At 49.0% G+C, this 12,286-nt stretch overlaps 1 protein-coding gene across 5 annotated transcripts; it reads left to right on the top strand.

Moving 5' to 3' along the window:
- Nucleotides 1–961: 961 nt before the first annotated feature.
- NR4A2 (nuclear receptor subfamily 4 group A member 2) lies at nucleotides 962–11,022 on the top strand. Of its 5 annotated transcripts, none has more exons than XM_023217422.3 (8): nucleotides 964–2,948; nucleotides 4,683–4,806; nucleotides 5,312–6,177; nucleotides 6,964–7,093; nucleotides 7,481–7,644; nucleotides 8,541–8,743; nucleotides 9,129–9,307; nucleotides 9,457–11,022. In XM_023217422.3, exons 3-8 carry the CDS (start codon nucleotides 5,314–5,316, stop codon nucleotides 9,711–9,713), a joined length of 1,797 nt encoding a protein of 598 aa, XP_023073190.1. In that variant the 5' UTR covers nucleotides 964–2,948; nucleotides 4,683–4,806; nucleotides 5,312–5,313; the 3' UTR covers nucleotides 9,714–11,022. The 5 variants fall into 5 exon arrangements, 4 of the variants coding, with proteins under 4 accessions (XP_023073190.1, XP_023073191.1, XP_023073189.1 ...); XM_023217423.3 differs by having other exon boundaries at nucleotides 5,490–6,177; nucleotides 9,457–10,365; XR_002732645.3 differs by lacking the exon at nucleotides 4,683–4,806 and having other exon boundaries at nucleotides 962–2,948; nucleotides 9,250–9,307.
- The last annotated feature ends 1,264 nt before the right edge of the window (nucleotides 11,023–12,286 follow it).

Genomic DNA, 12,286 nt, shown 5'->3' with positions numbered 1-12,286 from the left:
CCAGAAACCAGAATAGGACTTTGAAGAGGAGAGAATTCTTACACAGATGATAGAATAGATAAGAAAGGTCTCCCCTTTCTCTCATTTTAATTTTATATGTAATCACTCCATTCCCAGTTAATAATAATTCTTACAATAAGCTGCTGTGAAAACGACCTTTCATTCTTGGTGGCATTAAGACTTGGACAAAGGCTGTTATCAGGAAGCCGCACTCGACAGGTTGCTGTTAAAGAATAACGCATCACATTACAATGTTTGGCTTCCTTGGAGCTCACTTGAAGAACTCCAGGACACTTTTCAGTTCTCTGGGACATTTTCAAATTGTCCCAGGCTCAACCCAACCTAAACTGAATGTTTTTTATGGCAATGAGGGAGGGGGAAGCGTGCAGAGTGAATGCATCTACTTAGACGGGAGTATGTGTGTGGAGGCTGGTGGTTATAACCAATCTGAAAGTTCTCCCGGCCCCCGTTTTCCTAGGACTATATTAAAAAATAATAACTGCCACCCCGGCGTGCCTGTGCTTGAGTTTCCGACTGTCTGAAAAGAGCGGCCGGGAGCCTGGCCCACCGCGGGGATCAAGGAAAGCTCCCCGTGGCCGCGCCCTGCTCCCTCGCGGAAGGGGAAGGGAACCCGGGAGGGCGCCTCTGAGCTGGTGTTGCTGCTATTTTGGGCCCAGCCTGGCCGGTGCGTCAATGCCTGCGCCCCTGCGTCACCGCCACCCCCACCCCCTTCCTTCTCCCCGGCTCTCCAAACTCTCACTTTTTCCCTTTCGTTCGCATGGAATCGCTTCTGCCCACGGGGCGCTGACGCTACCGAGCTCATGCTAATATGCTATTCTTCGCCCTCCCCTCCTCATCCCCCTACTCACACACCCTTACCCGCCACCACAACCCGCCCCCCCACCCACTTCCTGGTTTTATTTTTTTCTTGCGCCCGCTAGGGCACCGCCGAGCAGCGGCAGCGGCGGCTGCAGTAGCGGCAGCCGCAACATCTGGGGGAAACTTAAGGTGGTCACGTAGGTTTCCCGGAGGCTGCGGCGCAGAAGAGCCCGCGGCTTCCTGGGGCAGCCGCAGGGCATCTGTTGGCAACGCCTCCCCAGCCGCGGGCGAGCTGGGGGCAGCAGGGAGTAGGCAAAGGCGGGGCTGCAGATTGGGGCTGAGCAGCCCGGGATCCCGAATAGTTCCACGGCGCCATCGGCCGGTACTGAGAACACGAGTAGGGGGGCAAGTTGCAAAAGGGTCCCGTCGGCCTGGAAGCGAGCCACGCGGAGAAAGGAGGGGCGGCTGGGACGCTCTGCGCGAGTAGAAAAGCGGGGGCGGCTCCGAACTCTCCCTCTCAAGGTCCAGCCTCTTCCAGCCCCGCGGGAGAAGCCCTAGGAAGACCGCCCAGCTCCGGCCGGGAGACTGGGGGAGGGAGCTTGCCCTCCGGAGCCGCGGCGTTGTCTTTGCTAGAAAGCTCCCTGCGCCCGCGGCCTGGCGAGGGGAAATGAATTGCAAAGCAGAATCGGCGGCGACTCGGACGGCTGCGGGGGTGGGACACGCTCCCACAGTCCCCTCGGGCCCCTCTCCTGGCTGGGTTGTAGGCTCACACATTACGCTTTGTGGAGACGCTGTCTCCAATCCCCACCCGCTTCGCTTTTCTTGTCCAGTCGTTCTGGGCTCTAAGATTGAGGCTGTGATAGACCTTGTGTTTCAAACGAAGGTCGATTTATTTCTCTAAAACTCGCGGAAGGGGTACAAGTTGGTGGGCACCGAGGAGTATCGAAAGTATTAAGAGTTTGCAGAAGGTGGGAATCAGAGTACCTTTCTGCAGAAGGCGCACCTGTTGCCTGCTGCTCGGCTGCATTGTCTGCGGAAAAAAAAAGGCGCGACGCTTCACTCGGACTTTTGGGGTTTCTAAAGAGCTGGGTCACGGTCACTGTCTACCCTCTCCCCTTCCTCCCCCCCCAACCCCAGGCACCACGTCCTCCATCGAACGTGGGCACTGCATGGAAATAAGGAAACACAGAAAAATAAGCCCTACCCCCACTCCCATTCCCTTTCAGATGGGACTGTGGGAGTGGGGCGGAGGGGGAGAGAGAATGAGAATGAATATATGCCAGAAGAGGAGGAGGCCTGGGACAAGAAAAGGGAGTAAAAGGGGATGAACCGGGTAGGGAAATCCCACCCGAACTGCGTGAACCGTCTGAGCGTCTCGTGTCATGGGACATCTGTACGCTCTTCCGCTAAGGGGGTGACGAAGATGGGTGGGAGAGGTTAGGGCGCTGCAAGGCACATCCCATTCCGTGCGGCTCCAGGTGCGTGCTACCTGGCCCACGCCGGCCTTCCCTTCCGCCTGGGCTTTTGTTGCACCCTCCCCACATGTGAGCGGCCGAGTCGCTGCGAGGGCGCGGGGGCTTGGGGGAAAGTGAAGTGTCGCGGCACTGCGGGCTGCGCAAACCTGGGAGAGGTCACACCTCTTTCGGAAAAAAAAAAAAAAAAAAGAAAGAAAAGAAAACACCAAAAACCACCCAAGCTGGCTACCAAGGTGAACGCGGAGCGGTTCCCACCTTAAAATCGGCCCTGCTCGTGACGTCAGGTCGGAAATATACCAAAGCGAGCGCGGGCCAGGAGTCCAGGGAGCGCGGCGGCGCCGCGATTGGGCCGCGGGCCGCTGACGCGCGCTGACGCGCGGAGACTTTAGGTGCATGTTGGCAGCGGCAGCGCGAGCCACATAAACAAAGGCACATTGGCGGCCAGGGCCAGTCCTCCCGGCGGCTCGCGCACAGCTCCGCGGTCCCTTTTGCCTATCCAGCCGGCCGCCTGTCCCTACTCCCTCCCTGCGTGAGGTGTCCGGGCTCCCTTCGCCCAGCTCGCCCACCCCTCCCCGACCCCGGCGCCCAGGCTCCCAGAGGGAACTGCACTTCGGCAGAGTTGAATGAATGAAGAGAGACGCGGAGAACTCCTAAGTGAGTAGATGCAGCCCATGCAGTTCGCCTTCTTTTATGCTTCTTCCTTCTTTTGCACGTCTCTTCTTTCCACTTGTGTGGGATAGGTTCTTTGGAAGTGGGAGCCAGAGGCTTCTAGTGAGAGTGGGACCGAAGGATGGGGAGTGCGTGCGCGTAGTTACCGGGGGGCATTTGTTCGAACTCCGGCTTTGGCACTAGTGGGGAGTTGGCTCCCGACAGAGGCTTCCAGGCTTCTCATTGGTGGACGTGGAAGGGAGACTCCACAGTTTGGGAGCTGAGGACTAGCCCGCGGAAATGTGAGCGAAGTTTGCTGTTAGTGAGGAATTGATTGTAGCCTGTGAAGACGGAGACTCCAAGTCCTGTGTATACGAGGGACGGAGACTCCAAGTCCTGTGTATACGAGGGAAGCTGCCCACAAACTGACAGGGAGAGAAAGTTCTTCAGTTTATGCGTTGCTTGGGAACTGTGTCTCCGCGGCTGGCCAGCGCGCGATGTTTCCCGGGTATTGTTGAGTAAGGGTGGTGTTGGTAGAGTGTCCTGTTACTAAGTTGTCTGAAATTTCTGGTTTTGACATATGCTGTCCTTGGCTTTGCGAATGTGGAGAGAGAGAGAAAAAGAGAGAGAGAGAGAGAGAATATGAATATGAATATGTAAAGAGTACAGTTATGAAACTGTGGAGCTACCAGGGAGTTAATATCCAACACAGGAATATCTCTAAGGGCTGTGGAGGTCGAGTCTCCTTTCTGCTTTTTCTGGGTAATCACCCCCCCCCACCCCCACCACCACTATGAAGCAAGATTGTGGGGGAGGGGAAAGAATAGAAAGAGAGGATACTGGCTTTCTTTTTCATTAGTAATAAGACTGTCTGTGCGCTAGAATGCCTTCTAAGTGGGAACATCTGAAAATTACTAGGACACAAGAATGCCTTGTTCCAGAAAGGCAGATCGTGGAAGGCATTATGGGGAAGGTGTTCGTCTTGCTGTTCTGGGAAACACTTCTAATATTGGTGCCAATACCATATAAGCAGTATGTCCTCTCTCTGCAATTGACCTAAGATACTCCTGGAAAAGTAGGGTCCCCTCTTCCCACCTTGTGGCCATTAAAGATGCTGAAAGACAAGTTTTCTGGAAAAGTGAACATCAATTTATCTGCAGCTGCAATCCCAGTGCTCTGTCAAAAGCACCTTAGAAATGCGGATGCTTTCACTCAAATTGCCTTCTCAGTCAAGGTCTTTCTAACATTTTATAAGGGGGAAGATTGTTTTCTCATTTTATATTCTTGACTTCTACTTTCTTCCCCTCTACCAAAAGAAAAGGCAATTTCACCACATGAAAAAAAACTGCAAGAGAAGGTTCCAATGCTGTATTTTCAGACTCTAGTCTTCATACTCAGGTCCTGAATTAACCTAAGATGGAAATGACCTCCCCACCTACACTATAGCAAAGGGGCCAGTTCATTACATCATAAATGTTAAATGAGTTCATGGACTAACTTTCCTCTTGCAGGATCCTCTCTCTGCAAGGATTTACACAGTGCAATGGATGGTATTTTCTGTTGTTTCAAGTCATTTCTTTTATACATTCATTTTAAGTGCTGTGTTTGGTAATGGCTTCCCACTCACTTCCAATGAGATGAACAGAGAAGGCATAGAAGGGCCTGCCTGGTGAGTCTACATATGCCCAGTTGAATCTCTGTCAGGAAGATACCCTGAAGCTTCCTGTGTCTGTATTTCAGGGAGGAGATTGGACAGGCTGGACTCCCCATTGCTTTTCTAAAAATCTTGGAAACTTTGTCCTTCATTGAATTACGACACTGTCCACCTTTAATTTCCTCGAAAACGCCTGTAACTCGGCTGAAGGTTAGTGCAACTTCATTTCTTTCCTTTACTCTCCGGAGTTCCCCAAACATCAAGAAACAGGACAAGGCGATCTTCTTGGCAAACTCTGTAACTTAAGGTTTGCCCAACCCATCGCCTTGGGGAACAACTTTCTCATCGTGAAATTCAACTTCATTTCTAGATGGTCATTTCTAGAAAGAGACTGCTGAATCTGAGCTTCAGAGAAGAGGCTCATCTGAGTGGGATTGACTGTAAAAAGGTGTGGGGGGTGGTATGGAGGAGATGTTTGGAAATACCTAGGAGTGTGGACCCTCAGTAGCATTTTAGCTCTGGGTCTTTATTTGGTCAGTCTTTCCACACCCTACACTGTTGTTCTGCAGCATTCTCCCTCTCCTGCCCTTCCTCTCGCTCCCCTATACGCTCTCTGACTGCCGCGGGCTGCTGGTGTAGCTCCAGGTGTACCCGAGCCCGGGAGGAAGTGTTCAGTTGACCAGGCTGAGTGTGTATCACCCTGTTTCATTTCCAGCCATGCCTTGTGTTCAGGCGCAGTATGGGTCCTCGCCTCAAGGAGCCAGCCCCGCTTCTCAGAGCTACAGTTACCACTCTTCGGGAGAATACAGCTCCGATTTCTTAACTCCAGAGTTTGTCAAGTTTAGCATGGACCTCACCAACACTGAAATCACTGCCACCACTTCTCTCCCCAGCTTCAGTACCTTTATGGACAACTACAGCACAGGCTACGACGTCAAGCCACCTTGCTTGTACCAAATGCCCCTGTCCGGACAGCAGTCCTCCATTAAGGTAGAAGACATTCAGATGCACAACTACCAGCAACACAGCCACCTGCCCCCCCAGTCTGAGGAGATGATGCCGCACTCCGGTTCGGTTTACTACAAGCCCTCCTCGCCCCCGACGCCCACCACCCCGGGCTTCCAGGTGCAGCACAGCCCCATGTGGGACGACCCGGGGTCTCTCCACAACTTCCACCAGAACTACGTGGCCACTACGCACATGATCGAGCAGAGGAAAACGCCAGTTTCCCGCCTCTCCCTCTTCTCCTTTAAGCAATCGCCCCCTGGCACCCCGGTGTCTAGTTGCCAGATGCGCTTCGACGGGCCCCTGCACGTCCCCATGAACCCGGAGCCCGCCAGCAGCCACCACGTGGTGGACGGGCAGACCTTTGCTGTACCCAACCCCATTCGCAAGCCCGCGTCCATGGGCTTCCCGGGCCTGCAGATCGGCCACGCGTCGCAGCTGCTCGACACGCAGGTGCCCTCGCCGCCGTCGCGGGGCTCCCCCTCCAACGAGGGGCTGTGCGCTGTGTGTGGGGACAACGCGGCCTGCCAACACTACGGCGTGCGCACCTGTGAGGGCTGCAAAGGCTTCTTTAAGGTGAGCAGTGGCTTGAGCGGAGTAGGCAGGTAGGGAGCCCCTAGTACCCGGGACCCCGAAGTGCCTCCGCCTCGGTGCTGGCAGCCCAGCCCCAGCTCTCCCGGGACTGCCCCGCTCTCCGGGGTCCACCGAAGCTACCCTGCAGGAGTCCACGGGCTGCGGCGGGGACTTCCGGGTGTCTGAGAAAGGGAAGCAGAAAGACTGGGAGGCCAGGGTCTCATCCCCCTCGCACTCAGCTGACCCGGCTGGCCCCCGCCCGAAGTTGCTGGAGCCAGAGTTGGAAGAGGGTCATTTGCATGTGCTAGGAGCTGTCTTCCCTGTTCAGAATGAAATTGGTTAGGACAGAGAACCGTGTCTGAGCTAACCAAGTGGAACAGAATTCCCTATGGTCAAATTAAGTGATCTCTTTATTTCGCCATCCTGATTGAATAATCTTATCATTTTAAATAGAGAAGGTCTCCAAGGAATGTAAATAATATGAATGCCCACGGATTTGTATTTACTGAGCGTCTCCTTCTCCTTCTCTTGGCATATAAAACACAGCAAGGAGCGGCAAGGTTAGCTCAAATGTTAACGCTATCAATTTTCTTCTGTTAAATGCCCTGGGGGAAGAAAAAGAAAAGAAAGAAAGAAAAGGAAGAGAAAAAAATAAAATGGAATTGTGTGTATGTGTTTGTTTGTGGGCAGGAATCGTAAACCCCAGCCACATATCAGAAATTTTCTCCGGGTTGCCTGATTTTCAAAAGAAGAAAAAAAAAATTTGGTCTATATTGTCTCCTTTTGCAGCGCACAGTGCAAAAAAATGCAAAATACGTGTGTTTAGCAAATAAAAACTGCCCAGTGGACAAGCGTCGCCGGAATCGCTGTCAGTACTGCCGATTTCAGAAGTGCCTGGCTGTTGGGATGGTCAAAGAAGGTAGGTAGGGGGGAGCTGCCGACCCTCCAGTTTGCGCCCTTAGGAAACCACTGCTCATACTCCAGCATCACGTTCCACTTCCTGGTGCTGGGCTCTCCGGCTCCCCCTCAGTCTGGCCTTCAGGACCCAGCAGCTGCCTGCTTGCCGGCTTCCCCTAGAGAAAGCCGCCAGGCCCATCTCTCCTTTAACTATACGACCCATTTGGAGGAAGACATAAAATAACCCCGCATTTTTTAATGCTTCTCGTCAGTAAAGGCTTTACAAGCAGTGGGGCCCTGAGCCGCTCAGCCTGGTGCCCCGCGGCTGCGGCCTTCCCCGGGGAGGAACCGAGGCAGCAGCTGGGCCTGGGCTCGGAAAAGCGGCGCTAACAGGGCTCTTCCTTTGCAGTGGTTCGCACAGACAGTTTAAAAGGCCGGAGAGGTCGTTTGCCCTCGAAACCGAAGAGCCCACAGGAGCCCTCTCCCCCTTCGCCCCCGGTGAGTCTGATCAGTGCCCTCGTCAGGGCCCATGTCGACTCCAACCCGGCTATGACCAGCCTGGACTATTCCAGGGTAAGAAGCTGCTGGGGGGAAATCATGTGGATAAACCGACAGATGGGCAGGACCCCTCCCCACATCCACCATTAACCCTCAGATTCAATGGGGTAAAGAAGGCAAGCAAGACTATATGCCTCACAGCTCTGGCCAGGGATTGTAGCTGGGGGCATAGACATGAGGACAGGACAGAGGAAGGAGAAGAGGGACATGCCACAGGGTTTGAAGCTGTGTGAATTCCCACTACCCCACAACCCCTCAGCCCCTCCTCTTCCATATACCCCAGTGCCTCTTCCATGAAATCCAGGGGCTGTAGGAACTCCCCCCTCCCGGATCTACTTTATTCCCAGCCCTCCATAGAGGTAGATGCTTTAATCCTCATCCTTCCTGGCACTGTGCTGGGGAAGGATGTAGGGCCTGTCTGGGGTCAGGGAAGGGAAGGAGAGGGTGTGAAGAATGGCAGTGGGGTGGGGGATCAAGTGGTCAGATCCTTTGTACTCCAGCTGTGAAAAATATGCGGGCTTTAATTGGAGGAAGTATGTTGAGCAAACCTGGTAGTGACTGCAATTTTATTAAGATTTGCAAAAGGGCGTCTCAGCTCGAGGCCCACTCTGGGACTAGCATGAATACTAACGTGTCAATTGTTTTGTGGAGATAAGAGTGAACGTTTCCCAGGGCTGGATGGCACTGTATTTAGTCTGTATGGAAATGGTAATTTACATATTTAAAGCAGCGACCTTGTAGCACCATCCCTAATTGAATTAATTGCCCCGGAACATCTAATTTCCTTACTGGTCAGAGAGAGGTTTAATTGTTATAAAAACCTGGCTCCCCTACTAGAAATGGGGTTAGCAATTTCACGGGTTATATATTTTAGAGAACCTCATTAAGTGCTTTTTAAAATGAAATTCCAGTTCCAGGCAAACCCTGACTATCAGATGAGTGGAGATGACACCCAGCATATCCAGCAATTCTATGATCTCCTGACTGGCTCCATGGAGATCATCCGGGGCTGGGCGGAGAAGATCCCTGGCTTCGCAGACCTGCCCAAAGCCGACCAGGACCTGCTTTTTGAATCAGCTTTCTTAGAACTGTTTGTCCTTCGATTAGCATACAGGTAATGAGGGAGGGAGGAGACAATCCAGGGAGGCTGTGAGAGAAATCAAGAAAGGAAAAGAAAGGGATGAAGGGAAACCAGAGGGTGGGGTAGAGAAAAAGAATAGGAATTCAAAGTCGGAGAAAGGAAGAAAAAGAAAGAAAACAAAAAAAGACAAGGGAAGGAACGAGCCCAGAAGCCTTGGATGAATGGAATGGAGGTGGGATAGGGGGCGTTCTTGATTGTTATGAAATTAAACCCTTTCAAGGTCCACTGGTCTACATTTTATTAACTCTTCAGTAATTAGGTGCCTCTTAAATCCCTCATTTATTGCTCTTCAAGTAATTAGTTGTTTAGCTTTTCTCTCTCTCTTTTCTCCCCTCTCTCTCTTTGGTATTAATTGCAGGTCCAACCCAGTGGAGGGTAAACTCATCTTTTGCAATGGGGTGGTCTTGCACAGGTTGCAATGCGTTCGTGGCTTTGGGGAATGGATTGATTCCATTGTTGAATTCTCCTCCAACTTGCAGAATATGAACATCGACATTTCTGCCTTCTCCTGCATTGCTGCCCTGGCTATGGTCACAGGTCAGTACTGCAGGTGCAGGGCGCTTCCCCTCCAGAGCTGCCTACCAGGATTTGTCCTGGCTTGCCCTTGTCACAGATTTTCCTTGGTTTTGCCAACTAGCTAACTGTCTTGTACATTCTTCTTTTGTTTCTGATTATATTTTCTTTAGAGAGACACGGGCTCAAGGAACCCAAGAGAGTGGAAGAACTGCAAAACAAGATTGTAAATTGTCTCAAAGACCATGTGACTTTCAACAATGGGGGGTTGAACCGCCCCAATTATTTGTCCAAACTGTTGGGGAAGCTCCCAGAACTTCGTACCCTTTGCACACAGGGGCTACAGCGCATTTTCTACCTGAAATTGGAAGACTTGGTGCCACCGCCAGCAATAATTGACAAACTTTTCCTGGACACTTTACCTTTCTAAGACCTCCTCCCAAGCACTTCAAAGGAACTGGAAAGATAACGGAAATTGTCCAGAGGGGGCAAGTCACATGGGCAGAGATAGCCCTGTGAGCTGTCTCAGCTCAAGCTGCCCCCCATTTCTGTAACCCCCCCAGCCCCCTTGATCCCTAAAGAAAACAAACAAACAAAAACTGTTGCTATTTCCTAACCTGCAGGCAGAACCTGAAAGGGCATTTTGGCTCCGGGGCATCCTGGATTTAGAACATGGACTACACACAATACAGTGGTATAAACTTTTTATTATCAGTTTAAAAATCAGTTTATTGTTCAGAAGAAAGATTGATATACTGTATAATGGGAAATGTTTGGCCATGCTTGGTTGTTGCAGTTCAGACAAATGTAACACACACACACAAACACACACACACACACACACACACCTTAAGGGGACCCACAAGTATTGCCCTTTAACAATACTTCAAAGTTTTCTGCTGTAAAGAAAGCTGTAATATATAGTAAAACTAAATGTTGCGTGGGTGGCATGAGTTGAAGAAGGCAAAGGCTTGTAAATTTACCCAATGCAGTTTGGCTTTTTAAATTATTTTGTGCCTATTTATGAATAAATATTACAAATTCTAAAAGATAAGTGTGTTTGCAAAAAAAAAAAAAAAAAAGAAAATAAATACATAAAAAGGGACAAGCATGTTGATTCTAGGTTGAAAATGTTATAGGCACTTGCTACTTCAGTAATGTCTATATTATATAAATAGTATTTCAGACACTATGTAGTCTGTTAGATTTTATAAAGATTGGTAGTTATCTGAGCTTAAACATTTTCTCAATTGTAAAATAGGTGGGCACAAGTATTACACATCAGAAAATCCTGACAAAAGAGACACATAGTGTTTGTAACACCGTCCAACATTCCTTGTTTGTAAGTGTTGTATGTACCGTTGATGTTGATAAAAAGAAAGTTTATATCTTGATTATTTTGTTGTCTAAAGCTAAACAAAACTTGCATGCAGCAGCTTTTGACTGTTTCCAGAGTGCTTATAATATACATAACTCCCTGGAAATTACTGAGCACTTTGAATTTTTTTATGTCTAAAATTGTCAGTTAATTTATTATTTTGTTTGAGTAAGAATTTTAATATTGCCATATTCTGTAGTATTTTTCTTTGTATATTTCTAGTATGGCACATGATATGAGTCACTGCCTTTTTTTCTATGGTGTATGACAGTTAGAGACGCTGATTTTTTTTCTGATAAATTCTTTCTTTGAGAAAGACAATTTTAATGTTTACAAAAATAAACCATGTAAATGAACAGAATTTTGTCTTCTTTCTGGGTCAGGAAAAAATAATGACTGAATGGCAACATAACATACACAGTTGGAGATTAATTTGGGATAGGTCACTTATTCAGTATCTGAATTTCAAACTGACAGCCTAAATCTATTCTGGCAAAAGAAATCAGGTGAACCAAAATAGTTATCCAGATAATTCAGTAAAATATTTTTTCTTAACCAGAATTTTCCAGTCTGGCGACCAATATTTTTAGAGTCAATTTAGAATATCTCAACTCTTCTGTTAACTTTGTAAGTAAGTGTAGCTTTCAGGAGAGATGTTCTGGGGACCCAAGAGCTTTTGAACTTGAACAAGGTCAGAGTCTTGTCAAGTACTTGTCTTGCACAGTGATTAGGAAGTATCTTTTTAAGACTCAAGAAGTCAACACAGGTTTGAGGAGTGTTGTACGTAATCTCCAATTTTCCAATTTTTCAATTTACAATTGTTGGGTCATGGAGAAAGGGCTAAGCAGTTCAGGCCCTTTGGGCCTTGGGTCACTTTGGCACAGAGCAGAACTCAGTAGAGGTATTTCTTACAACTCTTTATTTTCCTCATTCAATGGATGGTGATGAGGTGCAATTTGTAGTTTTAGAATAGAATTTATCCCTTATAACTTTCTCAGGTACATGATAAAATATCTGTGTGTTGGGTCCTCGGCCTAGTATAAGCAAATTGTAACCAGGCCTCTCAGATTCCACCCAGCACCAACTTTCAAAAAAGAAAGGAAACTGATGCTGTAGAAGCTGCTTCCGCTCAGAACCCTTGTCCTTGGGCAGATGAGGTCCAAGGAGTTTCGCCTTAGGGCAGCTGTGAATTCATAGTGACCTTAAGGTGGGGATGGTCCCCTTCGCTGACCCTGGTGAATTACAGATGGCCTTGGGGGGTCACTGAAATTTACAAAGAGTGTTATTGTTTTTAAAATGCAGAGTTAGAACTGTAAATTGCCACCAGAGCGAGAGCGCTCACGTTTTCTTTCGCTTGTTTCTCCTCTTTTTAAAAGACACGTTTTGCGGGTCAGCAAAAAGAGAGAATGCAGGTCTCGGTGGTAATATAAGGTTATTTTTACAAGATGCGTTTTTCTCCGGGTAACTGAGGGACAAATAGGGTGACCCTATTATTTAAGAGATTAAATAATAACGAAATGTTCAATTTCTTGACTTTCTTGAAAAGATGAGACTAGCCATATCATTTTATTTTCACATCTTATGCCCAAGTAAAGCCACAAAGCATTAAGTAAAGAGAAAGAGAA

Source organism: Piliocolobus tephrosceles, chromosome 11 (assembly GCF_002776525.5).
Source record: "Piliocolobus tephrosceles isolate RC106 chromosome 11, ASM277652v3, whole genome shotgun sequence".
Classification (NCBI taxonomy): Eukaryota; Metazoa; Chordata; class Mammalia; order Primates; family Cercopithecidae; genus Piliocolobus; species Piliocolobus tephrosceles.
The sequence above is the reverse complement of the archived record's forward strand: the minus strand, read 5'-3'. Positions and strand labels throughout refer to the sequence as shown.